The sequence below is a fragment of the Pipistrellus hanaki genome, assembly GCF_964339955.1.
Source record: "Pipistrellus hanaki genome assembly, chromosome: 14".
Taxonomy (NCBI): domain Eukaryota; kingdom Metazoa; phylum Chordata; class Mammalia; order Chiroptera; family Vespertilionidae; genus Pipistrellus; species Pipistrellus hanaki.
The window spans coordinates 30,114,373-30,142,107 of NC_140516.1; the positions used below are offsets into that span (position 1 = coordinate 30,114,373).

At 41.9% G+C, this 27,735-nt stretch overlaps 2 protein-coding genes across 4 annotated transcripts in view; one reads left to right on the forward strand and one right to left on the reverse strand.

The window, feature by feature from the left end:
* The window catches only part of PAPSS2 (3'-phosphoadenosine 5'-phosphosulfate synthase 2), a 60,235-nt gene extending 39,168 nt beyond the window's left edge, over positions 1-21,067 (forward strand). The window contains exons 4-12 of the mRNA XM_084903445.1: positions 21-159; positions 1,274-1,392; positions 1,524-1,637; positions 3,514-3,625; positions 12,164-12,369; positions 15,730-15,865; positions 17,137-17,405; positions 18,643-18,872; positions 19,252-21,067. Of these exons, the coding sequence (XP_084759571.1) occupies positions 21-159; positions 1,274-1,392; positions 1,524-1,637; positions 3,514-3,625; positions 12,164-12,369; positions 15,730-15,865; positions 17,137-17,405; positions 18,643-18,872; positions 19,252-19,393 (1,467 nt within the window). The 3' untranslated portion in view covers positions 19,394-21,067. The remainder of the gene's footprint in view (positions 1-20; positions 160-1,273; positions 1,393-1,523; positions 1,638-3,513; positions 3,626-12,163; positions 12,370-15,729; positions 15,866-17,136; positions 17,406-18,642; positions 18,873-19,251) is intronic.
* ATAD1 (ATPase family AAA domain containing 1) overlaps positions 20,894-27,735 on the reverse strand; it is a 35,893-nt gene continuing 29,051 nt past the window's right edge. Inside the window, exons 9-11 of one of the 3 annotated variants that reach the window (XM_084903465.1) lie at positions 27,600-27,733; positions 25,392-25,533; positions 20,894-21,950 (exon numbers count right to left, since the gene is read on the reverse strand). In XM_084903465.1, the coding sequence (XP_084759591.1) occupies positions 25,413-25,533; positions 27,600-27,733 (255 nt within the window). In that variant the 3' untranslated portion in view covers positions 20,894-21,950; positions 25,392-25,412. Of the gene's footprint in view, positions 22,024-23,858; positions 25,534-27,599; positions 27,734-27,735 lie in introns of those variants that run through there. The other 2 variants (XM_084903464.1, XM_084903463.1) reach the window with 2 other exon arrangements.

The window sequence follows — 27,735 nt, forward strand, 5'->3', positions numbered from 1 at the left end:
AAGTGAAATTTTCTTTCCAGGATCGTGAGAATGCCCGCAAAATCCATGAACTGGCCGGACTGCCCTTCTTTGAAATATTTATAGATGCGCCTCTAAACATTTGTGAAAGCCGAGATGTCAAAGGCCTCTACAAGAAAGCCCGAGCCGGGGAGATCAAAGGTAGGAGAACCAGCTCAGCCACACCTTGGCCTCTTGCGTGTGTCACCCATCCTTCCTGGTCTGTCCCCGGAAACCTGTCGGAAGTGTCAGAAGCTGTTTTCTAAAACTGCATATAGTATACACCAGCGTTTTTCAACGCTGCCTGGTGTGCCATAGGTGCAGACAAGACAAGAATTTTATAATTTTTCACTATTTTGTTTACTTAATATTTCATAATAAAGTAATTATAAAATACTTTCTTTGTGTTTATTTGATTCCTATTCAAGAGAATTACTTTATATATAGTCAATATAGGCACAGAGTTAAATTTTTTTAACATTTTCTAATGGTGGTGTGCCTCGTGATTTTTTTCATGAAACAAGTGTGCCTTTGCCCAAAAAAGGTTGAAAAACACTGGTATACACAATCTCTATCCCACCCTGATATCCGTGGGCTTATTAAAACATGGGTTCATATTTTTTAATAGTTTTTTTTATTTTATATATTTTTTATATTTTAGATTCCACATTGCAACTAATCTTTTTGTTCGGTTAGTTGGTTTTTTGTTAATCCTCACTTGAAGATGTTTTTCCATCGATTTTTTTTTTTTTTTTTTTTTTAGAGAAATTGGAAGGATGGGGGAGAGACACAGAGAGAGAAAAACATTGATGTGAGAGACACATCTATTGGTTTCCTCCCACACCTGCCCTGACTAGGGCCGGAGGATTGACCTAGAATCAAATCCAGGACCCTTCAGTCTGCGGGCAGGCACTCTAAACCACACTCTAAGGGCTGTGGGTTCATGTTTTTTAAGAACTGTCACCTCAGTGATGAGCAGGGAACCAAAAAGGATGAGTCAGTATGAGCGTGTGCTTAGGAGTGTGCCTGGGTTTTCCATCTTCCTTTTTTATTCTGATCAGCTGCAGGCGGCTTGGGCTGATTTTGTGGCTCATTTGGGACTTTCTCTATTGAAAATGCAGCTGTGTATTTTCTCTCCTATGGCTAGCGGCCCAGGATGGCTGGGTGACCTTTTCTGTTATAGTCTGAATTCTCAGCTGAATACATATATTATGTCTTATTGATTCAAAAGATGGTTCTGTTGGGGGAGATGTGATTTCCACCCTCTGCTTCGCAGGATTCACGGGCATCGATTCTGATTATGAGAAACCCGAGACGCCGGAGCTGGTGCTTAAAACTGACTCGGCCTCCGTGAGCGACTGTGTCCAGCAGGTGGTGGAGCTTCTGCAAGAGCAGGTGGGTGGCCTGCTTGTCTTTCTTTTCTTTTTCTTTTTTAATTGAATAAGATCATGAAAGATCATCTACTTACTGAAGCACTCTCTTTATAGCTTTCATTTCAAACTGCCCCCCATTCTGCTTCATTTCAGAGCATTGTACCCCACACCGTCATCAATGGCATCCATGAGCTCTTCGTGCCGGAAAACAAACTAGACCAAGTCCGAGCTGAGGCGGAAGCTCTCCCATCCCTGCCAATTACCAAGGTAAGAGGGTGCGGGCTGGCCAAGGGGAATTACGCTTTTATCAGTCATGATAACCCATGTACTGTTACTCTTCATAATAAGGGAAACACGGTGTTCATAAAGAAAAACGTTTCATCTTGTCAAATGGTTTTTAACCTCTTCTCCAATCAAATCTGTTGCCAAGAATTGCCACAGGGCAGCTGAGCCCAGAGGCAGACGAGGCAGGGAACTGAATTTCCGCAGGACAGTGTTGCTTGGTTGCCTTCATCTCTTCAGTGATGCCAAAGTGTATGCAGTAGGCAATAATCGTTGGCAGCTGCTGGAAGATTGCTTGTCAGGGACACAAGTGCTTCTTGGGCAGTCAAGAAAGAGTTTGGGGGGGGGGGGGGAAACAAACAAACAAACAAAAAACAAACCCTGAACTAAAGTGGTATGAATGCCCCCATCTTTTTCTTCTCTGCAAATTCTCCCCTTTCCTCATCAGGGAGCATCTGGTCCGAGGAGAGAGGGAGGCAGCTGTAGTTGCATTTATTCTGCTGCCTGGGAGACACAGATGCAACCCCCGCAGACTGCTCTGCACAGACTTGGCCCTTGTATGGGTCAGTGTTAGTTGGTCCATCCAAGGTGACTACGTTTTCATTGGTATCTTTTTGTTGTCTATTAAAACCTTGTATATTTTTTATAAGAAACAGAATACATTTATCTTTTCGATTCCACTTTGCAACTAATCTGGCACAAGCTGGGGGCTTTTAGAGTCCTGATCCGGCCAAGGTCAGAAGCAAGTGTAATTCATTGGGAACCTGTTTCAGCTCATGAAGCCTCTGTACTATGATGACTCACGACAGATTTATACACAGAACCCCTTACTCTACAGCAGTGTTTCCCAAACTTTTGACATATGTGTAGCCCTTCTATCATTTTCGTAACGCTGAGTACCCCTCGTACTCATGAGAACGTAGAATTAGGCGCAGCTAAGCACGGTGCAGTGCATATCCCCACCAAACTCCGGTGCAACGCGTACCCCCACCAAACTCTTCCCGTACCCGTGGGGGTACGCGTACCACACTTTGGGAAACACTGCTCTCCAGAATAAATTCTGAACATTCCAATGTTCCAGGCAGATCAGAAACATAAGTACAGTGTGAAACCATAGTTCCAATAACAAAATGGGCTTCAAGGTAAAAAACAAAGAAACAAACAAAAAAAAAACATAAAGAACTTCAATCTAATGATTTTTTTTTTTTTTTTTTTTTTTTTTTTTTTTTTTTTTTTTTTGTCCTAAGAATGACAGGAAAGTTTTCAGAGAAATGATCCAAGAGCTGGATTTTAAAGGTTGAACAGGAATTTTCATGCGGGAAGGAGGTTAAGCCCGAAACCACATATGTGTTTAGACTATGTGTTGTTAGTGAACTGGCTCCCAAGCAGGCAATGGGAAGAAGTGAGCCCCTGGAGCCAGAGCTTAAGGGGCTTTCAGTATCATGCTAAGAATTTTGGAATTTTATTTCAGAGTCAGTGGTTTGCCCAATTCAGTCAACTAAATAGTGCATTTGGTGAAAAAAATATAGCCAAGCCAGAATTTTTGTGGAGGGGGGGTGGGTGAGCGAAGAGAATGAGTTGTGAATGTTCAATGCAGTCGCACACGATAAGGATAGATACAGCCTGAAGTGTTCAAATAAATCATCTCAATTTGAAATCTTTTCACCACTCCCCTGTAGGAGAGTTCTAGATTCAAATGTATGTGGCCCCAAGATTACGGGTCAGCATAACACATGGGAACACTAAAAGCATAAAAGATTTTTCCTTCCTCCTGTCAACGAAATATGAAAGGGCTGCCCTGGGGCCAGACGGCTGAACAGCAGAGCTGATGGAAATGTTCACCTGCTTTCGTGTTTTGCAGCTGGATCTTCAGTGGGTCCAAGTTCTGAGTGAAGGCTGGGCCACTCCCCTCAAAGGTTTTATGCGGGAGAAGGAATACTTGCAGGTTATACACTTCGGCACCCTGCTAAATGGTATGGTTTTTTGCTTCATTATTATTATTATTATTAGTTGTTGTTGTTATTTGATCAATACAATGAAATTTCCCAAATCGGAACAAATTTTCTTGATCAGTGTATTACTACCACAGCTGATGGGCAGACATTAGGAAAGGGTACTTGCCCTGGACTCAGAAACCCTACCGTTTACGACCTACCTCGGCCACGTATTCTCGGCTTTGGAAAAGTCACTAAACTTGTGGAAACTTTAGTTTTGCATCAGCATTACCCTCCCTTATATAAATACAGATTGATTCTCTAAGTAGATTTCTAGATTCTGTACAGTTCCAAATACTGGTTTTGCTCATTTCCTCCCATTCCTGTCAACTTTCCATCTCCACGTGGTCCCCAGAGCTTTTTCAGTACACAATACCAAGCCTCTGCACTCCCTTTCTTGCCACTCTTTATTATCAAAGAGAAAATCTTTCTCAGGGTCTTCATAGGAGCAAGAAGTGCTAATGGTTGGCTTGTAAATCTTACTGTGGACATAGATCGCGTATGGTGCGTCCAGTTCTATCATTGTAAAAGCTTCTGTTTGAAGGAGTTTTCTGTTTATCCTCAAAGGGTAATTGGTTGTTTAAAACCATGGAACTGAAGGTTTTCCTTGCACACAAATCCAAGGGGGGTGGTTAAGCCTATTTCTCCTCAACCGCCCTTTGTTGGCCGGATGGTCAGAGGGCAGCAGACAGGCAGAAGCACTGTGGCTGGATGCTAGGACCCTCTGGGCAACCAGGATAAACTCAGCACCACTCATCCTCCAGGTGCTCTGTCAAGCCTCCTTCCAACAGCTGCTTTCGTTGGTGTGTGCTAAAGACTCAGTATGTACTATGTCTATGCATGAAATACACCAGGATGGTTTCACCCACTAAATGCTAACAAGGGCACGTGGAAGCTGCTTTCCGGGTACAAGCTGGTGGCTTTTAGAGTACTGATCTGGCCAAGGTCAGAAGCAAGTGTAATTCAGAAAACTTCTGGACCTTTCTATGATCATTTCCTTTTTCAAACTGCCAGAGCTTATCAAATGGAATTTATCTGTCTCAAGACTCTAGAGTAGGGGTGTCGAACTCAATCATAGAAGGGGCCAAGATCTAAAATCCAGCCTAAATCGCGGGCCGAATGGTTTACTGAACAGTCATAAACTGACAATGTCATAAACTGACAGCGGAGTGCAGTGATGACAGCGCGGTGCGGGCCACATTGCAAGGCCTGGCGGGCTGGATTTGGCCCGCGGGCCTTGTGTTTGACACACGTGCTCTAGAGAATGGCTGATTAAAGTGGGATGGGTGGTGGTAGAGTCACCCTGAATTTGTAATACTGAGCAGGGCTCAGACCTTTTAGGAAGAAAACTCAAATCAGATATTATTTCTTGGGAAAGATGTTCTTGTGCCTCTGCCTGTGGAATGGAGCATAAAAGCCAGAATCAGAGCCAAAAAAGACTCTGGTCAACATGAGTCCTCTCCTCTCACTCCTCTTATCAGCTCTTCCGTTATAAGCGGTGGCCGATAATGCCCCCAAACTTGAGACCTTCATTTGTCAGATTCAATAACATTCCAAAAGCACTTAATTTATGTATAGCTTGCCTTAATAATAATAAAGCATATCTGTACATTTCACTACTTGCAAAGCATTTTCTCAGGCATCATTTCATGTGATCCTCTTGAAAGCCCTGGGAGACAGGCAACTATTTTCATTCTACTTTACAGATAAGGAGACGGACCTCGGGTTAAGTACTTATTGAAGTTCATACATTGGTAATGAGGGGCCCAAGACCAGAAACCAGAATGTCCTGGCTCCTGGCCCGCTGTTCTTTCTGTACCTTCTGCTCTCCAGGGGTCCTTTCCTACAGAAGCTAGGAGCTCAGAAAGTTTGTACAGCAAACATTTACAGGCTGACATTTGCCTCGATGTCTTAATTTTAACACGTGCTAAACACAGGCTTCATTGAGTAAATGCCACTGGACTCAGCCGTCAGCCACGAACGAGATGCTGACCGTGAGCATATGAACCGGAGCTGTGGTCAGAAAGAAAGTGAGGCACCTTGGAAGTGAGACCTTACTGCAGGCATAGTCTGTAACCTTTGACTAAGATTTGTTCTTTAAAGGAAAATACCAGGGCGATGGGTGTGGTTGCAAAGCCAGTGTTAATAATGGAAATCAGGGTAACCTGGGGTCTAAGACTTCAGGGTGTGGGGGCAAAAAGAATCCTAGAGTAGGCAAAGTAGTTTGTTTTGAGAAGGAGAAGAGGGAGGAGGCATTTTTCTTGGGCTTCCTAGATTTTGATGGATTCTTAAAGGAGTCTGTAATCCAGGAAGATGAAGAACAGCTAATGCAGAAAACCCGTCTGGATAATTTCAACCAAATCTCTCTCCCTCCCTCTCACAACATTTCAGTTGCCTTTCACGATGATGCTCTTCAATCTGCAAAACAACGTTGCTTTTCTTTTTTCTCATTTGGTTCTTACTACCACAAGGTGAGTGAAGCATTGTTGCTCTGACCTCCCTTGTAATGCAGGTGCCTATCTCTCTCCTCCCCCAAGTCCATAGTCTGGGATGAGGTCACTTTCCCATTAATACTAGTTTTTTACTCCTGCCTGCTTCTGGAGAAGTCCAGGTTCTTTCCAAAGTCTCCCCCACTGTTTGTGGGGATTCTCAAAGGGTGTTGCTGTGCTTCAGAGTCAGGCCCCCTGCCATGCGCCAGTTGCCATGTGGATCTATGTCTCTCTGCACCCACAAAGGTGCAGATCTTTCCGCTTACTCCAGCCACTGCTGTCCTTGTACCCAGTGGGAAGGAGAGTGTTCCCTTCCTCTGTGTTGACCTCACTTAAGAACGCTCTAGAAGGTTGCTTGAGACCCACTGTGTTAGAGAACTGAGTGAAACAACTCTTGTGATCTTGCATATCTCTTTATTCTCCTGTGGCTTCCAGCAAGGCTATATTGGGTAAGGGGATAAGATCAGGTATCATGCTGTTTCCATAATCCTTACCCTAGTCCAGCCTGTAGAGCCTATTTCTGGGACTTTCTGCAAGACTCCTTTGTGCCCCATGGGAATTCTCTGCTGGCTCCACCATCTACCCCTGCAACCCGAAACCACTGGACATAACCTGGGTATAGTCAGGGTCCTAAATGCCTCATGCCCTTCAGGAGCCTGCTCAACGCCTATGGATATCAGTTAATAAAAACAGATAGCAGGGATATAATATGCTGCCCACTTCTACCAGAGTAAAGATGGAATATCATAGTGGATAAGAGTGTAAGCTGTGGAGCCAAACTGTCTGGGTTCATATGCCCTTTTGATTCACTATGAACTGGGGCAAATCACTTCAACTCTCTGGGTCTCAGTATCTTCATCTGTAAAAGAGATATTAATATCAGTACCGACCTCATTGGGGTGTTGAAAGTTTAAAGGAATGCCTGGTCTAATAGTAAATGTTTTTATACATTAACAAGCCTCCATGGCATGCAAGTAAAGGAACTTGACCTCTTGAAGAGACCAAGGCTTATCTCTAGGCATATCAGTTTGAAGTAGCACACAAAAAAGTTCATCAGCTCTCCAACAAATATTAAGTGTTCTCATATGCCAGGGTTTGTTCTGGCTGCTGGAGATAGAGTGTTAGTGAAGACAGGTATGACCTAGGTGGGACAGACAGTACAGCTCATTGTCCGAACCTGGTCCAGTAGGTTCTTTAATGTTTGACAATCACCACATGAGTGATTGTCAAACATTAAAAAGCGCACACACACACACACACACACACACACACACCACTGAGCCAGCCCAGCTAGCATGGCTCAGTGGTTGAGTGTCCACCTATGAACCAGGAGGTCACGGTTTGATTCCGGGTTGTAGGCTTGATCCCCAGTGTGGGGTGTGCAGGAGATAGCTGATCAATGCTTCTATCTCATCAATGATGTTTCTTTCCCTCTCCCTCTCCGAAATCAATTAAAAAAATTTTTTTTTAAACCCAAAGAACTGTATTTCAGTGAAATCTGAGGCAATCTATACAGCAGATTCAAATAGAGCTGCTCCTGTGGGAGGGGCAGACTCAGCCACCCTTCTACCTGGACAGCCGCCCTAGAGGCATCTGAGGAAGCCAGTTGCAACCCTGCCCTGTACCACTTCATGATAGCCTCCTGGCAGAGCCTGGCGTGATGGCCTCTGGACTAAGTAGACAGAATCCAAATCCAAAAGGTGGTTAACATTTATGTGTTAGACTTACATGTGTCAAACACAAGGCCCGCGGGCCAAATCCAGCCCACCAGGCCTTGCAATGTGGCCCGCACCGCGCTGTCATCACTGCACTCCGCTGTCAGTTTATGACATTGTCAGTTTATGACTGTTCAGTAAACCATTCAGCCCGCGATTTAGGCTGGATTTTAGATTTTGGCCCCTTCTCTGATTGAGTTCGACACCCCTATAAGAAGGTTGGGCAAGATACCATTCATATGGATATCATTTCATTTTAACTAGTTGATGAAAATTTGAGTCACCACCATCGAAAATAATTTCTATAGACAAAGAATTACAAATTTCTTAATCGCCTAGTCTGTAGGCAATCAACCTTTTATTCTGACCATATCTTCTAAAAACATTTGGTCAGTTTTATTTTTCTCAAGGATTCACATGCCCACCCTCCCCCCACATTAAAAAGGAACTAGCTCAGTTTAATTTTTTTAGTGTTTCTAATAATTGTATAATGAGGTACTCCCTATTGTCCTCAAAGATCTATTTTCATGTCAATGTATTATACTATATCAATTTATTTCTCACTGGATATATAAAGTTTGTGGGTTAAGTCTAAACTTAACAATGGCATTATAAGTTTGTGTTCTTCACTGGTGACACCAGGTTGGGTCAAGTCATGGCAGCTTTGTGAGACTCTATCATTTTTAAAAGTAAGTCTTCTGAGACTCTGAGTTCCCAAGGCAGGGCTTAAGGCAGTGTTTCCCAAACTTCTCTCATGATGAGAATCACCTGGTGGAGTTGTTAAAACACAGATTCCTGAATCCCAACTAAGAAGTGCTAAACTAGAATTTTTGAGAACATATAGGTAAAATTGCATACCTAACTTAGTGCTCTGTATATAACATCTGTCTTAGAGCACTAGTTAAGTATACAATTTTACCTATATGTTCCCAAAAATTCTAGTTTAGCACTTCTTAGTTGGGATTCAGGAATCTGTGTTTTAACAACTCCACCAGGTGATTCTCATCATGAGAGAAGTTTGGGAAACACTGGCTTAAGGGCTTTCCTTCCGTCAGCATTTATTCAGCACTTAATGTGGTCTGACCGTGGCTTTTGACATAAGACATCATATTTAATCCATATAACACCACCGTGAAGATGTGCATATGAGGAAATAAGTATTGGAAAGGTTAACTCACTTGTGGCTTATCCATAGAAAGCATGATTTCAGAAACCTTGAAAGTGTTATTGTTAACCTCACTCTGTTTTCTCAATTAGACTATGCAGTGGGTTTAATTATCTTTCCCCATAAACTTCTGCTGATCCAATGCTTTACAATATGCCTCCTCCCAGCAACCCAGGGGAAAACGAATTATTTATTATCCCTATTTCCAAGTAGGAAATTGAGCACAGAAGGTGAATGGCACAGGAGTAAGAGGAGAACTCATGACTGAGTTTAGTGTTCTCCGCACAGGGCTTGGCTGGCTCTTATTGCCTCTGAACTTTGAAACAGGGGAGTTACTTGAGTGACAAAACCCATTACTTTCTCTGCACAGTGTCTTCCTTTTGGTTTACAAGGGTTCACAGAGCAGGTTACAGGGTTTTATGACAGGATTTCTTTATTGCTGGCAGTTGCTGTCTATATTCTCTGACATCCTTTACATTCTAGAAACTTCTGGAGAGAACTTAATAGGAGTAAAGTGAGATGCCTGGGGACTATGGTTTCATAGCTGCTAGAGAGAGTGTTTTGCTCCTCAAAACAGAACTCAGATCTCAGATCTTTAATTCTGTCGGAGGCATTCTAAATGTTGGCTTTTGAAGTTAGGTTTAAAAGACTTCATTCATCTATGGTACATTTCCTCAAATCCTTAAGTAACTGCATTTATTTTCTCTGGAGTTCAAGGTTTTATTTACCTTCCTTTCCTTTCCTTCTGAGCCTTGAACTTTGGAACTCCCCACAAATCTCCCTCATGTTCTTTCCTGGCTCCGTTTTCTTACCTGTGAGTACAACAGGGAGACGGACACATGCGTTGGGATGCTTAAGCACCATGACAAATGGAGAAAAACAGTTGTGCAATTTCTCTTGCATTAATTAGTCAGCTCCATTAAAACAGATGTTTTCCGGGCGCCTAAGGGAATCCTTTTAAAAAGCCCCAAACTGAGAAACATCGTTGTTTTTCTTTCTCTCCCTCTAAAAAAATTAATAAAAAGTAAAAATAACAGAATGTGTTAAACATAAGGAAACTTTAAAAAATTACTCCATCGTCACTAGTTGTGCCGGTTATTGTGCTGAGTTCTAATGTGATGGTGCCCTGAGGACTGGGAGACAATTAGGACTGTTGGCCTCCCATTAAAGGAACGCCCCCTTCCCCATCACTGTATTTTTTGTTTCTGTATGAATTTGGTTTTCCAGAGGGAGGGAGGAAGGGAGGGAAGAGGAAGAGACAGAGATTTATATTTTAAAGAATCAATTATGGCAGTTGTGGAGGTCTGGCTATTCCAAAATCTGCAGGGCAGGCTGGCCAGCGGTAGACCCAGGCAAGAGTTACAGTTCAAGTCCAAAGGCAGTCTGCCTGCATTATAGAAATGTATACCTGGAACCTATATAATTTTATGAACCAATGTCACTCCAGTAAATTCAATTTTTAAAAAAGGCAGTCTGCTAGCAGAATTTCCTCTTCTTCTTAGGAGGTCTAACTTTTCCTATGAAAGCCTTCAACTGATTGGATGAGGCCCACCACATTATGGAGGGTAATCTGCTTTCCTCAAAATCTGCTGACTTAAGCCAAAACCGGTTTGGTTCAGTGGTAGAGCGTCCTGAAGGGTCGAACCTGCGGACTGAAGGGTCCCAGGTTCGATTCCGGTCAAAGGGCATGTACATTGGTTGCGGGCACATCCCCGGTAGGGAGTGTGCAAGAGGCAGCTGGTCGGTGGTTCTCTCTCATCGACGTTTCTAGCTCTCTGTCTCTCTCCCTTCCTCTCTGTAAAAAAGTCAATAAAAATATATATTTTTTTAAAAATCTGTTGACTTAAAATGTCAATCTCATCTAAAAATTCCTTTAGAGAAATGGTTTTGAAATCTAGAATAACGTTTGACCAAATATCTGGATACTGTGACCTCGCCAAGTGAACACATAAAATTAACGATCCCCGTTTCTGTCTGTTTTTACCTAGTTTTCCTGTCTCTTCTTTAATGGTCAAGCTATCATATGACATTTCTTGTAGCTGAAAATGTAAATTTTCTGAACACCGCATTCCTCACCTTCCACCTTGCCATGCTGTATGCTAAGAAACCAGTACACCCAGGTTACCTGATTACCTCTTAACGTGAGAGACTCAGCATCAAGATGAGGGGTGCTCACTCTCCAAAGAAAGGGCATGAGCTTTAGTAAATAAACGTGGTGTTGTTTTCCACCCCTCCCTGGTTTTTGACAGATGGTTCTCAATTGTGGTTGAGCTAGCAAGACCTGTGGTTCTCCGGCTAGTTTTTTCAAAAATATTGAAGGTTGCCAAAACTGGTTTGGCTCAGTGGATAGAGCGTTGGCCTATGGACTGAAAGGTCCCAGGTTCGATTCCGGTCAAGGGCATGTACCTTGGTTTCGGGTACATCCCCAGTAGGGGGTGTGCAAGAGGCAGCTGATCGATGATTCTCTCTCATCAATGTTTCTAACTCTCTATCCCTCTCTCTTCCTCTCTGTAAAAATCAATAAAATATATTTTTAAAAAGTATTGAAGGGTGATGCTGCCCCTGAACCTCAGTAAACAAACAACACCAAGAGGGCTGTTTATTTGGGGGTTCTGTTCATTAATATTAAATGTCTGGGTTTTTTTTTTGTTTTTTTTTTTCCTTTTTTCTTTCCAATTCAATGTGTTAGCAGTGCAATTAGAGCCTAAATAGATAGCGAAACTTGCCAGGTGTCATGACAAGGTTCATTTCCAAGGAAGACCGGAGGGATCTTTTGTGTGTGTTTTTTTGTTTGGTTGGTTGGGCTTTGAAGCTCCCTAGTGCGTTGAGGTCAGGCCTGAGCTTTCAAACGAGGACTCAGAAGGGAGACGCCCCTCCCTGGTCCCCTCAATTACTGAGACAACCTCCAGGGTTTGAAACTCAGCCCACTTTTCACAAGTGCCCACCTCCTGACTTGAGAAGCCCCTCGAGGATGTCTCATCACAGAATGTGGAGAAGCAGGTGCAGCTAGCACAAACCACGTGGGATTTAGGTCTTAAGGCCGATTGCAGGCAACGTGTCTGGCAGGGAACTGGTGCACATCTGAGTCATCCTTACAGGACAGCACGCTTTCATCCCATATTCACGCCCCCCATGGCTCTCTCTGCAGATGGCGTGATCAACCTGAGCATTCCCATCGTGCTGCCCGTGTCTGCGGACGACAAGACGCGGCTGGAAGGCTGCAGCAAGATTGCCCTCACGCACGGCGGGCGGAGGGTGGCCGTCTTACAAGACCCCGAATTCTACGAACATAGAAAAGAGGAGCGCTGCGCCCGTGTGTGGGGGACCACGTGTGCCAAACATCCCCATATCAAAGTAAGTTGCCAAACCTTCCCGAAGGACTTAGAGAAACCGAAGTTAGATGGAAGAATGCATTTCCAAGGGAGGTTTTCAGGCTTTGGTCTAAATCAGTGTTTCCCAAACTTCTCTCATGATGAGAATCACCTGGTGGAGTTGTTAAACTACAGATTCCTGAATCCCAACTAAGAAGTGCTAAACTAGAATTTTTGGGAACATATAGGTAAAATTGTATACTTAACTAGTGCAGGAATCTGTAGTTTAACAAATCCACCAGGTGATTCTCATCATGAGAGAAGTTTGGGAAACACTGGTCTAACTGATCTCTTGAGTCCTTGGCTCCTGTGATGTCTGGGTTTCTCAGCTAAATGGGAAACAACTGGGCCGGGTAGATAATTTAGTCTTGCTAGCATCACAAGCAACTGTAGCTGTGCACAAAACCAAAGTTCACAGGGGAAGTCCGTTTCTTCCTACAGAATGGGTCCGGCCAATCCCTGGGAAGAGACACAGAGTTCACGCTCTGTGGCTAGGGCGGAGGTCAGAGACATCCTCTCAGTAAACAAAAATCAGTGCGGATATTGGCAGAGTTTCCGGAGGAAGATACCACATTTTCGTCACCGGATATTTCTTAGATTGAAAAATGTATTCATCCGACTAGGATCATTTCAAGTTTCTCCTACCTACAGGCAAAAACAGAAAAACCTCCTCTGATTACCCCTCACAACTTCCATTGGATGGGTGGGAGTGGAGGGTATTCTGGAATGGCTGGAGGTGGTTCATTTCCCATGAAGGAAAAATATGTGAAATTGAATACAAAAAAAGCATTCCTCATCCAATAATAAAATACTAGGGTTGACATTTTAGAAGATTGAACTTGTCCAATTCTGTAGCCGGGGTTATTGCTTCTCAGAGAGTTCACAGAATAGAGAGCAGTTTGAGGCCCAGGAGACTTTAAAAAGCACATCTTCTCTCTGGATCTCAGTTTCCTCATTTATAAAAGGAGAGACCCAGACTCAAAATGACTCCAAGATCCTTTTCAGCGCCAAGACCCTGCAAAATGTTTAAATAAATCTGTTTGAATCTGTCTTTAAAACTTATGTTTTTATTTTTATTTTTTTACCTGAAATGTTGTAAGGTAGGAAGGGCTTTTTCAAGGCCGCTGGCGGCAGCCTCTGATGGACAAGGTCAGTTGGCCGCAAAGCAGCTTTTCCTTTGTTGGACCCAACTCTCCACACTGCAGATAAGCATCTTTAATCATTTTTAAAAATAGTTTTATTGACGTTTCATCCTTTTTAAAATATGTTTTTATTGATTTGAGAGAGAGAGAAAGGGAGAGGGAGGAAAGGAGAGAAAGAGAAACATCAATGTAAGAGAGAAACATCGATGTGAGAGAAAAACATTGATTGGTTGCCTCTCACACAAACTCTGGCCAGGGATTGAACCCAAAATCTGGGCATGCGCCTTGACGGGGAATCGAACTGGCAGCCTCGGTGCATGGGATGACACTGAGCCATGTCAGCCAGGGCAATCCTCTTCAAACTTAATGCACATCCATCTCAAAGCCACCCAAACAGCTTTTCTCCCAGAGGCTGGCAGACGGTCCTGTAAATTGCTAGACTGAGCTGTTTGAGGAATTCTGTCCTGGGCCTTCATTATGCCTGATAGTAACCATATAGATTTGTGATCTCATCTTCACTCAGTGACCTAAGGAATAGTTGCCTGTTCAGATAATTCTGCGCTTTGGGCCTGACATCCACATACACGTGATTAGCTTTAAAAGGAAAAAAACAACAACACCCAACCAGCCAACCAAACAAAACCTAAGGAATTATCTCTCTTCATCTTATCTTGCAACATGTGTTGGCAGTTGGAGCTCAGAATCTCTTAGAAGCCAGGGAGAGTGGTGATGAAACTGTGACCTTGACATTATAGTCAGTGACTCTGTACCATTAGGTTATTAGAGGAACTCTGTAAACATTCCCAGTGAGCTAGCTAATGGTGAGAAATGGGCCATGGATAACCAGACAGAGAGAGACACTCACCTTGTATACACTACACTTGGAGTGCTGAAGGCGTGTTTGCCAGACACACAACCCATGGGTTTTATTGGGAAAGAAACTCTGCATTGTATTTTTTAGCACCTTGACATTCACAGCAATACTTAAACATGTGGTTTTTTTAAAAAAACAAAACAAAAAAAACACACCAAATCTTCCAAAAGTAATTTCGTCTAAAAAGTAATCATAGGTCTTCTTGCATTTCCATGTGAGTGATATTTACATAGAAAATGGTCCGAGTCACCGAGGAAATGGTCTGCCTCTATCGCATTGCTCATTGAAGTCACCTTGACCTTCCATTCAAGTCATCCCCACCCTCTCTCTCAAGTCATTAACATGGAACCATGTGACATGGTCTCAGATGAAATCATCAGGAGGAGCAGGTGAAACTTATAAAAATAGTGCTGGGAGGAGCCCTGTTGCCTTTCATGCATGGCTCTCAAAGCTGCTCTAGACAGCAATTATTTCCCACAATGCTCGTGTGAAGTATTCCCCTTTTATAGATGTGGGTACCAGGAGAACAGAGTATGACTTCCCTTTAGCTTTGCAGTGAAGACCAAATGGTCAATTCGACCAACAGAATCGCCTGGGGAGCTTTACAAATTACCCATGACTGGATCCCCCCTCACAGATTTTAGTTGCCTTGGGGTCAGTTCTGGGTATTGGGGGTAAAAGTTGCCTGCGATTTTACTGTACCATGAAGGGTGACAACACTGCATTAGATAATCACCCAGAGCTCAGTCCTGTATGGCTCCTTTCATCCAACACTATCATGGCTTTCTTTTCATTACTTTCACTTCTCTCACACCTCACAGCTGTGGGTCCCACAGTAGAAATACAAAATAAACTCACATACCGCCTTTAAAAATTACATATTCAATAAATTTATATCTTTTGCCTTTCTACCTTGACAACTATGCTTTGATAACAATCTGGAAGGCCAGATTCAATTTCAGGCACCTTGGTTCTGCTGGCCTGTGGTTGTGTGGAGAGCTGGCTCTTGGCCTAGAGCTGACTGGTCCGTCTCTTCTATGCTTGGCTTAGTCCCATGTCATCGTGGCCCTCTGGTCTATCTATTTTGTTTCTATGTGAATTTCTAACATGGAAAATAATGCTGGATAAAACTCGAATAAACAGACACCCTTTGGGGGTTCTCAGAGTAGAAAGGGATTGAGAGACCCACAAGTTCGATAAATGCCATGCTAGAATTGCTGACGTGTTCAAGGAGTCAATGGTAACCCAAGATTGGTCCACGAAGAGAAAAATTTTCAGGTAAACAGAAGTCCATATTAATGACTAATTCTAATAACCACCTTTCTAGATGGTGATGGAAAGCGGGGATTGGCTGGTTGGTGGAGACCTTCAAGTGCTGGAGAGAATAAAGTGGAACGATGGGCTGGACCAGTACCGCCTGACACCTCTGGAGCTCAAGCAGAAATGTAGAGAGATGAATGCTGGTACGTAGGCCGGCTCGGATGCATTTCTACTCCTTACCACCCTCTGATTGCCGAATTAAGGGATGTCAGCAACAGCACGTGTATAGTTTTAAAAAGCTGGAAACATCTACTGATATGTGTATTGATACAGAAACAGTTTATAAAGTTGAACTACATCCATACACTGGAACACTAACCAGCTGTTAAAAATATGCACCGATACGGAAAGATGTCCAAAGTGTATTTATTAAGCGAAAAACCAACTTGCAAAACCATTCTGAAAAACAGTAAGATATGATGATTGTTCTTAAAACCCGAAGCGCTTTCTGTGTCTGGAAGCAGCAGTCCCACAGCGAGCACCAGGCTGCCTGCTGACAACAGCAGCCGCCTCTGGGGATGGAATTGGACCAGGGGAGGGAAGGTTTTCACATCACATAGTTTGAAAAAAAGAGGGATAAAAAAATAATAAGGTTATGGGTGATTTTTATATTTTTGACTTTTCTGTATTTCCCAACTTTTCCATAATGGCTATGTATTTTTTCATAACTAGAAAGAATAAGTAAGGCTCTCAGGTATCCATCAATAAGTGGAATAGTTTTGAAGATTCCCATAAAGAAAAGATTTGAAATTATATTGCTAGATTGTTGAGACCTTTCAGGGGCCCCAGGAAATGTCTCTCATTATTTGCCCCCTGCCCTCCCCCCCGGGGAGGGGGGGAGGGGAGTGAGACTGGAGCAGGGACTGATGACTGCAGGGGGCACTGCCTGAGCCTGGTTTGCTGCAAAGGTCCTGCCAACAAACGCTTTCATTTCTGCATCAGGCTCTCCCTCTCGGGCTTCCTGCCTCTGCGCCCTGTCCCTGTGTAAACAGTCTGACCTTGGTACCTTTGGAGTAACACCCCTAGAGGTCCAGGTAGATTCTCCAGCTGATTATCAAAAACAAGTAGCTCCGAAACTGGTTTGGCTCAGTGGATATAGAGCGTCGGTCTGCGGACTGAAAGGTCCCAGGTTCGATTCCGGTCAAGGGCATGTACATTAGTTGCGGGCACATCCCCGGTAGGGGGTGTGTAGGAGGCAGCTGGTCGATGTTTCTCTCTCATCGACGTTTCTAGCTCTCTATCCCTCTCCCTTCCTTGCTGTGGAAAATCAATAAAATATATTTAAAAAACTAAACAAAACAAAAACAAGTAGCTATAACGAATGCACTGAATACTACAAACGGCTGCATCTTTCTGTTCCTGCAAACAAGCCACACTGCATTTCTCTGACCTTGGCCTCTGTTTTCTTGCCCAGATGCGGTGTTTGCCTTTCAGTTGCGCAATCCTGTGCACAATGGCCACGCTCTGTTGATGCAGGACACCCGCCGCCGCCTCCTCCAGAGGGACTACAAGCACCCGGTCCTCCTGCTGCACCCTCTGGGTGGCTGGACCAAGGATGACGACGTGCCCCTGGACTGGCGGATGAAGCAGCATGCCGCTGTGCTCGAGGAAGGGGTCCTGGATCCCAAGTCAACCATCGTCGCCATCTTCCCATCTCCCATGCTGTATGCTGGCCCCACAGAGGTGAGCGGGACCCTGAGCTGGGCCATGGGACTCAGAAGTACAGCTCACACTTAACTTAAAGAGCAAATGAGTCCCTGTGATCTTCCTTCATCATGAGCAAATTCTAAAATCTTCTGATCTCTCTTCTTTATCCAACTGACCTGTTTCCATGCATTGCTTATAAAAATGTTAGAAACAGCCCTAGCTGATTTGGCTCAATGAATAGAGCATTGGCCTGCGGACTGAAGGGTCCTAGGTTCAATTCTGGCCAAGGGCACATGCCTGGGTTTCGGGCTTGGTCCCCAGTAGGGGGTGTGCAGGAGGCAGCCAATCAATGATTCTCTCTCATCATTGATGTTTCTCTCTTTTCTCCCTCTCCCTTCCTCTCTAAAATCAATAAAATATATTTTCAAAATGCTAGAGACATCAAATCAAACCTGTCATACACCACCTTTGAGAATATGGAAGTTGGCGTGTAAATAAGGTAGATCGTGAACCTAACAGGGTTATAGGGCAAGTTGTGTCTAACCCAATCTTCAGTTTCTGAAGTTTTAGTGGCTCTGAGTCTCCATGCGCTGTGAGCTATAGAAGTGCCCCTCCCATCACACAGCCAGCCTATCGGAGACCTCTGTCCCACGGCACCACCGGTGTAGTGGATTTGAACAAGTTTGCAGGCAATATGATGAATTGAAAGGATCTCAACCCTTTGGAAAGTCCCAGAGTTTAACAAATTAATTCTCTTTAACCTTGAAAGTTCCAGGCCCCCTAGTTCTCCTCTCCACTCTATGTTTCTATCTGAGCTTTAAAGAGGACAGTTCATTTTGAAATCCCATTGCTGTGTTGAACTGGAGTCAGTGCCTATGAAAGGTAATTGGCTCATTCTTGACAGTCAGCAAAGAGACACTGGAGCTTGTAATTTCCTTTAAACTGTGATTTATTCTGAATAGAGGACTGGAGGGTAAAATCTCCACAGTTCTGTAAAGCAGTGAGATCTGAGTGTTCCTGGTTTGCTAGCCTTGGAGAGATGAGGAAATGTTACTCAGGTTCTAAGAGGGGAATTCTTATTTTTAAAGCTCCTGTCCCACCCAATGTAACCAAGCAGACAGAGAGTAGAATCTTGGACATCTCACTCACTCTCTTGCAATTATTAGTTGGCCAGCATTACTGAATTACTTTTAAGGCAGAATAAGGGTGTGTAAAAGGGACCCACAGAATTGGCCAAGGATAACCAGCATCTCCCTTACATGATGTTTCCCAGGTCCAGTGGCACTGCAGGGCCCGGATGATTGCGGGGGCCAACTTCTACATTGTGGGCCGGGACCCTGCAGGAATGCCCCACCCCGAGACCAAGAAAGACCTGTATGAACCCACTCACGGGGGCAAGGTCCTGAGCATGGCCCCTGGCCTCACCTCTGTGGAAATCATTCCATTCCGCGTGGCTGCCTACAACAAAGCCAAAAAAGCCATGGACTTCTATGATCCCAAAAGGTAGGTCTTTAAAGGAAAATTGTTTGTTTTTAATCCTTATTGTTGAGAGTATTTCAAATGTCCCCTTTTTTACTCTCCCCCCTTTTAATGAGCATTATGATGCACTAATCATACTCAGAGCACACAGAAGTAGGTAGAGCAACACTAGACACTTCCATGAACAGAGTAGACACAGTACATATTGAATGGATAGCTGCATTGTGTCCCCTTCTTCTGCAAGTTCCTTTACTGAACTGAAGAATTAAAGAATTGCCATTTTAGGAGGTGCAGCATTTTACAGGAAAAAAAAAATGTTCTCGGAACCCATAAGCTACTCCAGGAGTCTTTAAGGAAGATGTTATTTACCTACATGGAGTTCTTTGTTCCTACCCTGTGACAGGCACAACGAGTTCGACTTCATCTCTGGAACCCGCATGAGGAAGCTGGCCCGGGAAGGAGAGAATCCGCCAGACGGCTTCATGGCCCCCAAAGCTTGGAAAGTCCTGACAGATTATTACCGGTCCCTGGAGAAGAGCTGCTAAATGCCTTCGGCTCGTTTCCTTCTCAAGTGCTTTTTGATTCCCTTTCCTATTTTTGTGATTAGATGCTTTGAATCCAATTGTTTCTCAATGACTGATTTTAGGGTTTTATAATGAGGTAATAATAATTGTGTCTAAAATTTAGAGTCAACTTCAATTATATAAGAAATAAGTCAAACTGAAGACCAAATCTTAGCAGGTTAACAGCAATAGTATCATCGTTTTAGAATGAAATTAATTGTATTGTCTATACTGCATCTGAACAGGTAGGTCCTAGATTTCTTAAAGCTCTGATCATGTGTCTAGTTTACTTGCCAAAAAGGAAGGCGTATTTTCCAGCTTAAGTTTTACCAACCTACCCTCTACCAATGTTCCACACAAGAATAAATCAAATGGGCAGCCTCTTCTAGACAACTAACAAAATAATTTCTCACCCTGAGGGAGGTGTGGCTCACAGCAAGATTCTTCCTAACATTTCTCATATCGTATACAGCCCGACTGTCCAATCTCTTAGGTGCTGAAGCATAATCTGACTGGAGAATGTGTGAAAATGTGAATTTACTCTCAGAGATCTATGCAACCTACTTCTGCCATGAAAGTTCTATTAACTAATAAGAGAAGTCTTTATGCACTTCCGTGAATAATATAACTCCAGTGAAACAGTGTCTTGCCATTAAGAGTGCTTTGATGAGATTTCCACACAGGAAACATTGTGGGAAGTTACTTTTTCTCCTCTATGAAGAGGCTATGCCTTCACAGCAGCAGCTGCTGTAACTGAAAACCATTGGTGCCATGAGGGAGCTGCTAAAACTGGAAAAGACCACAGAGACCATCGAATGCAGCCCTGTCCCGACAGGTGACCAAACTAAGACAAAGCAGGAGCACATGCTGCTGAGCATGGCAGCAAAAACAGAAATCTGGCATAATCAGGAAGTACCAGTGGTTCTCAATGAGCACCAAGGCCACGTGACCCCCTATCTGAACTCAGTCTGTACTGTACAACAGAGAAGGTCTGATTCCCCTCAACTGCTTAGGAAAGCTCCGTAAATAGAGGGCACTTACAAAGCAGCCTTCTTGGATGCTGAAAGGTTGAGTTTTTAAAACTCAACTGATTTTATTGCAGTTAAAAAAACAAAAACAAAACAAAAAAAACAAACCTTTTTCCAAAGACTTACTGCTGGTTCTGAGACATCCAGCCTCTCTGATGGCTTTACTTCCTGGGAGGCAATCTTTTTATACTTTGTGTAATTCCTTGTGCTAAGGGATATATGAAGAAACGGTACCTTTTGTACATGGGTCTCTCTGGAAGAGACTTAAACTGGAAAGAGAAAACTGTGATTTTTAAAAAATATGTGTTATTTTCTTAAATGCTAATCTTAGGTAATGAAAGTTCTTTTGAGAATAATATACAATAGTCACAGCAAAGTGCAACCAATTGTCTTTAATAATAGAGTGCCTGTATTCATTTAATTAGAGGTACTTATAATTGCCTTTTTTTTTAAAAAAGTGTATTTATTGAAAACATGAGACCGGATACAGTAGTGCCTTAACCCAAATAGTTTGTGATTTTTAAATATATTTATAATGATTCTTCTGCTCTAATACCACACAGTGCAAATGGCTATTTGTATGTACAACTGATGCTTGTCCTCATGTTAATAAATTTCTCAAAATGAAGCCTGGTTTTCTCTGCCTGTTTAACACTCCATGTGGGTTGACCACATGACTGTTGAGGTCTTGGTGACTTCAAGTAACTGGAAACTGCAGCAACTCTTTCAGACCGTAATTACAAGGCTGTTAGCTCTTACCCACGTCATTTCAAGAACCGTTCTAGATGGCAGTGACATAAGCACTAGTGATGTTTTCAGAGGCGCATGGGCTCCTTAGGGACCTCTCCCCAGGATTTCATTACCTGAGGATCCGAACTGAGATTTTTTTTTTAACTTGCTCCCTTTTTCTCAAAGTGCTCGCAAGAAGTTTTACCAGTGGGGCTGGAAGCAGTTGTGTGTTGTCTGCAGTAACTCCCATATCTCCACTAACCTCAATAATTGCTACTTCTGTATACAAAAAGGATGCTTGCTTCCACCTGTACGTTCAGGGGCCTCCAGGAAGGCTTGCATTTTGGTTTCCTTCCTCCTTGAGCCCCTAGCCTCCTTTCGGTCCTGAAAGCTTAAAGAAAATGACTGAGCTTCACTACAATAAAACTGGTGCGATAGCCAACTCAAAGCTATCACTTGTCACCCCTTCCTTTTCCTTTCGAGATCCTTACTTGTTGGCTCCTAGTGACAATCAGTAGGACAAAGTAGGGCAGGAAATGTGTAAGTTCATGAAGATGTAAGTGGTGCCAAGGGAGTATACTGAACTGTAAAGGGCAGTGTGAAAATCCTGGAAAGGCATGGATAAATCATTCAGTCAGATATTGGTGGACTTAAAAATGTTATCAACACTTGAATCAGGCCACAAGATTTCTTTCCAACCATATTCCTTGTAAGAAGAAACAACTCTTGGCTACTTGAGAACAGCAGAGTTCATTTTTCCTCATCTTCCTCCTTTTTGTCACCTGAATTTTAGGTCAAGCACAGTAGATAATCAGGAAATGAGATGGTCACCAGATCAATCAATTGTTCTTATATCTGAAGGTTTGAAGGAACAATAGTGCAGCATTAGCTAGTGAGGCACACACCATTGTGTTCATTTCAGTTCCAAGTTTTGCATGACAGTTATTATTTCAATATGTTTGGCTTGAGTTTTAAAACTGAGCTGCCATGATTCACAACCTGTGTCCTTGGTGCCCACACCAGAATTCACATTCATTGCAACTGTATTTCAAAGCACAAAAGCTTACAAGGAAAGTGTGCTCAAGTAAATTGATAACTAAATATTAGACAATCAAAAAACATTCCCAGTTCAGTGTTTCAGTAATGAGACCTTTATGAACTATAAAAATAAAAGCATAACATGCTAATTAGACCTGATGGCTGAACAAAACAACAGTGCAGATGAAGCCTGGCACTGCAGCTGCGAGGGCTGAGCCTTTTGCACCGATTTCGTGCACTAGGCCTCTAGTTGAGTCATAAAAGCGCAAATTTTACAGCGCTGTTACTGAGGACCTTTTGTTTTACTTCCATTGTTAAATGGTTTCTTGTAGCTTAGATCTCATTTGCATCTACTTGCTCTACATCTTAATACAATTTCATGAACAGGTCTTAGAATTTTCTCCCACACATGTAAGGAGAGCTTTAACTTTTGAGGGGGGGGGGGGGGGAGGGAAAAAGTGAAGGGGAATAAGATGTATAAACTCCCAGTTATAAATAAGTTATGGGGATATAATGTACAGCACAAGGGAATGCAGACTATTGCAATAACTGTACAGTGACAGATGGTTACTAGATTTGTCATGGTGATGGTGATCAATTCGTAATGTGTATAAATGTTAAATGTGTTATACCCCTAAAATTCATAGTATTGCATCTCAACTATACTTTAATAAAAAAGAGGTCTTTCCCAATGTTTACCAATTAGGGAAAAAGCATTTTCTCAAGTCAGAAACTCTAAGCATAATCCTATCTAATGAAAGCGTAATATGCAAATTGACCATCACTATAACACACAAGATGACTGCCCCCATGTGGACATAAGATGGCCAGCAGGGGAGGGCAGTTGGGAGGGACCAGGCCTGCAAAGGAGGGTAGTTAGGAGTGGCCAGGCCTGCAGAGGAGGGCAGTTAGGGGCAAACAGGCTGGCAGGGGAGCAGTTAGGCATCAATCAGGCTGGCAGCAGAGTGGTTAGAGGATGATCAGGCTGGCAGGCAGAAGTGGTTAGGGGCAATCAGGAAGGCAGGCAATCAGTTGGGAGCCAGCAGTCCTGGATTGTGAGAGGGATGTCTGACTGCCTGTTTAGGCCCGATCCCACTGGGCAGTCAAACATCCCTTAAGGGGTCCTAGATTGGAGAGGGTGCAGGCTGGGCTGAGGGACTCCCACACCCACCGTGCACAAATTTCATGCCCTGGGCCTCTAGTAATAGCAGTAGTAGTAATAGTAGTAGTAGTAGTAGTAGTAGTAATGATAATGATAATAATAAAGTTCCCTCAATTACTTTAAGGCATTAAGATGCCTCAATGAGTCATAATTGCTGGGATTAGTGTATTTTTCTAACTTCATTTGATGATTAAAACTATGATAAATTTAATAACTACTACTGGATAGTCTGAATTGAAGAGAAGATAAAAAGAAAGGACCTGAGAAGGAATATATCACACCTTATTTTTTTATCAATAAGTTATAATATTAAAATAAATGATTACTGAAATTCTTACTAATTACTAGTATGAGTTAGTGTGTAAGCTACAGAAGTGTGAATGCTACACAGCAAGATAAAACCAGTCAGTCTGAGGGCATGTTTTATAAACCAAAACCACCCCAGAAAATTTTATGTAACTGAAAAAGACCAGCCATCAGTAGAGCAAAATCAATTAAGAGGGACCTCTTTATTACACATTTATAAAATAATAGTATAATTATTAAAAATGGAGACTATATATTTTTTGGTATCTGTGTTTTGCATTCAATTTTTTAATCATCTTCACAATTTTTCAAAACTTGATTTTTATTATCCTAGAACTTCAACCCCACCCACCAAAGCACAACTGAAGAACCAACTATTCAGCAGGTTCTAATGAGAGACTTATCAAAAAGTTACTCAAATAACGCAACAAATAAAGATTGAGTTTTCAAAGAAATACAATAAAAACAAAAACATAAACAGCATAATTTAATTTTTCTGATGATTCAGAAGGTTCCTCTGTCACAGTGTGCCACGCTCCTCATGCTGCGTGTTTAAGTGCCGTAACAGAATTCTAATTAATGAAATTTTGGACAAAAAAAATGTTCACTGACTTGTTAGCACACACAGCCTCAGTGACTGCAGGTACAATATTGGAATTTTGATGTGTATATTTGTACTAACTGGGGCACAATTTATAATATGCTAAGAAAACTTTTTAAATTTCAGTTATAAAATGAATATTTTTAGCATATTTAGCAACAGCTACTAGTTTTAAATCATTTTATTTTTGATGACCAAATTAGATTTGACCATAAATAAAGAACACATAACTTTAAAATAACATTAAAAAACCATGGTTACAACAGAACTAGGCAACATTAGATGAAGAAAGGGAAAGTCACATACATGTATTGTATGGCACTGAGCTTTTTCTAAGCTATTCCTTTGAATGACTTTCAACCACCTTTATGTATATCAATTTATAAATGTCTCTATTCGGTGTGCTTGTGGAAAGGTGAAATTGATGTTGGTTATGCAACTGCCTGAAAACCATTCAATGCTGATCTCTGAACAAGTATTATTATATGATTATCCTGACAACTATAATAATTGAGCCACATCTAAGTATTCAGATGTGGCTGACTCCAACTGTTCAAATGCAGAGAATGCTCAACTTTAAAAAAAGCTGAAACAAGTGACAACTGAAAATGGCTGAATCGCTGTACCTTATAGACACAACCCTCAATCTTAGTTTCGCTAGAAAGCATTTAGCACTTTTTGATTCAGTAGTTGGGGGTAAAAAAAAGTTTCTGTATTCAAACATATCTACAGAATGTCAATATAAAATGTGTGACTATATACATTCAATACACACACGCTCACATATCTAGAAAGCAGCACTTAACCACATCTCCATTTCTCACTAATGACTCAATGACTCACCTGTCACTTTAAAACAAGCTTAGATGTTATAAGGCTGCAATATATGGCTAAAGAGGCCAAACACAAGCACCCACACGCAGGCTGGATTAAATTGTTCCTCCTCATGATTTTTGACAAGTGGTAATACCATTTATATAACAACCATGTCTCAATAACTTAGAAGTCAGAGTATAAAACCAGTGTCATTCAACTCCCTCACTGTGTAAGAACACCACTCCTCCCATTCTATTTCCACTAATGATAACAGGGCACACCAAACCAGGCTGCACTGACCTGCACAAATGACGTTTACTCTTAATCTAAACAAACATGTGTTAAAACATTCTGAAATGCTGCATCCTTCGACTTCTTCATCTTTTCAATTGCCCGATGCAGGTCCTGTTGTTGCACAGGCCGAATTTCATCTTCATCATGGCTAAAATGCAAATACAAGCCCACCAGATATTTAAAAACTTTAGAATAAACCTTCCTAAAAGATTTTACGATGATTAAAAAATAATCTCTTTCCCAACCAAGACCCCAAAGACAAACACAATTAAAAATTCATGTGAACTTTTTCAGGAGCTATCTATGCATTACAAATCTCTTTTTAAAAAAGCACTGCTAAAAGGTAGAAAGCTAAAATGGCTGGCTATAAATATTATAGCTGTGGTAACTAAAATCAAATACTTCACACTAAGAATATCAGTAGAGAATATTAGCATACAGTGAAAAAGTTCTATAAAGGTGTGCCAATTTACCTAAGTGGAAACATTAATTCCAATCAAGGAGTCAAACATACTCCATCAAAACTAAAATTAAAAAGTAGCTTTCTTACAGATATAATTCATGCATGTTTGGCTTTTGACAAACTAAAATTCTTGCTATTGATAAAAACCAACTAATCTAAGTCCTCCTAACTTTAAAAATAAGAAAAACACAGTATATAATGTCTCCTTTGTAATTTATGGACACTTAAGAAAAATCATTTGGGAAAAATTTTTGAGATAATCTAAATCTATTGGTCAGATTTTTCACATTGAAATATTAAAATTTTTCACGGCTTTGAGGACAACAGAAAAACTTTCATTATTGATGTAATGTTATTTAAGCAAAATTTACTAATATTATTTTCTTTTTCTTCTCCTAATTTTATTTACAAGAATAAAAATCTTTGGCATGTAGATTGGCTACAGGGGTCAAAAGTATTCCCAACTTTAGCACTCGAGCAGCTGGAACAATAAATAAGTAAATGGGAGTTGCTCTCTGCATGACAGGTGTTGAGGGAACACTGAAGAAAAGTCCAGGATTAGTGCATACCTAGCTAGGGCTAACAGGGTAGCTCATGCAAACCTTTCTATACCAAGAGCAGCTTCCCCCCCACCCCCCAATGGCAATGCACTATAATTAAACACATGAATACAAGAGGTAAATCCAGGTCACTCAGAGTGAAAGCCTCTGGGGCACAAGGAAAAAAGACAGAAACAAAGGGTAAGAGATTCAATACAAGCCCCAAAGTACACTAGCTTGCCAGAGTCATAGAAATTCTTCGTTAAGAAGAGGTTGATACTTGGCCCTGGCCAGTTAGTCTCAGCCTGTGGACCGAAGGGTCCCAGGTTCCAATCCAGTCAAGTACACGTATCTTAATTGCAGGCTCAATCCCCAGCCCTGGTCAGAGCATCTATGGGAGGCAGTCAATTGACGTGTCTCTCTCTCACATTGATGTTTCTCTCTCTCTGTCTCTCCCTCTCCCTTCCACACTCTAAAAGTCAATGGAAAGATATTCTTGACTGAGAACTGAAAAAAAACAAAAAAGTTTGATACTTTGAACAGGGGTTTAGAATGCAGAGTTACACTGGCTCAGGGCAAGTAGCCTTTTGAAAAACTTCCCAAGGGACATAGTTCATCAGAGCTGAGCTATTCCAGTTCAGCAGTATCTTTGCTTGAATAAGGTTGGTACAAAACTAGTTTCTCAAGCTCATACTTTGAAACTGGTTTCAAGTGAAATTTGCTGCAATGGCAAATGGTTTATTTGTTTAGTAAATATATTATTATTTGGAAATCTAGTGCACAAAAAGGCCCACCCATTTACATGTAAAATTTCTGTAACACAAGGTACTCATTATCATATAAAATGAAATTTAGGATTTTAAGATGCAAAGTAATCCAGGATTACTAGAGGACCCTACTTTCCTAGTGGAGATGGGCAAACCTAAGTTTCTGTCAGCTTTCTGTGACCAGTCCATGGATTTTCAGTATAAATTTGGCTTTTTATCTCTACCTCTTCATTTTAGACTCTCCTCAAAACACCCCTTCCTCACAACCATTTTCAGAACTCACCTTTAAAAAAAAGACAATAAATAAAGTTGGGGAGATCGTTAATGCCAATTTACCTTTTATTCCATACACAAAGTTTGTATTATAAAGAAAAATAAAAAAACTTAACCTAAAAACTCTAAAAGGATTTGATAAATATTAGAGATCAACTCTATACACACATACCTTTCCTCTGATGTAGAATTAACATATTCCCTGACACAGAGGAGGGCAGCATCTCTACACATCTCTTTTAGGTCACTTCCTGAAAACCCATCAGTTTCCTGGGCAACTTCTAGCAGGTTCACATGTCTGTCCACCT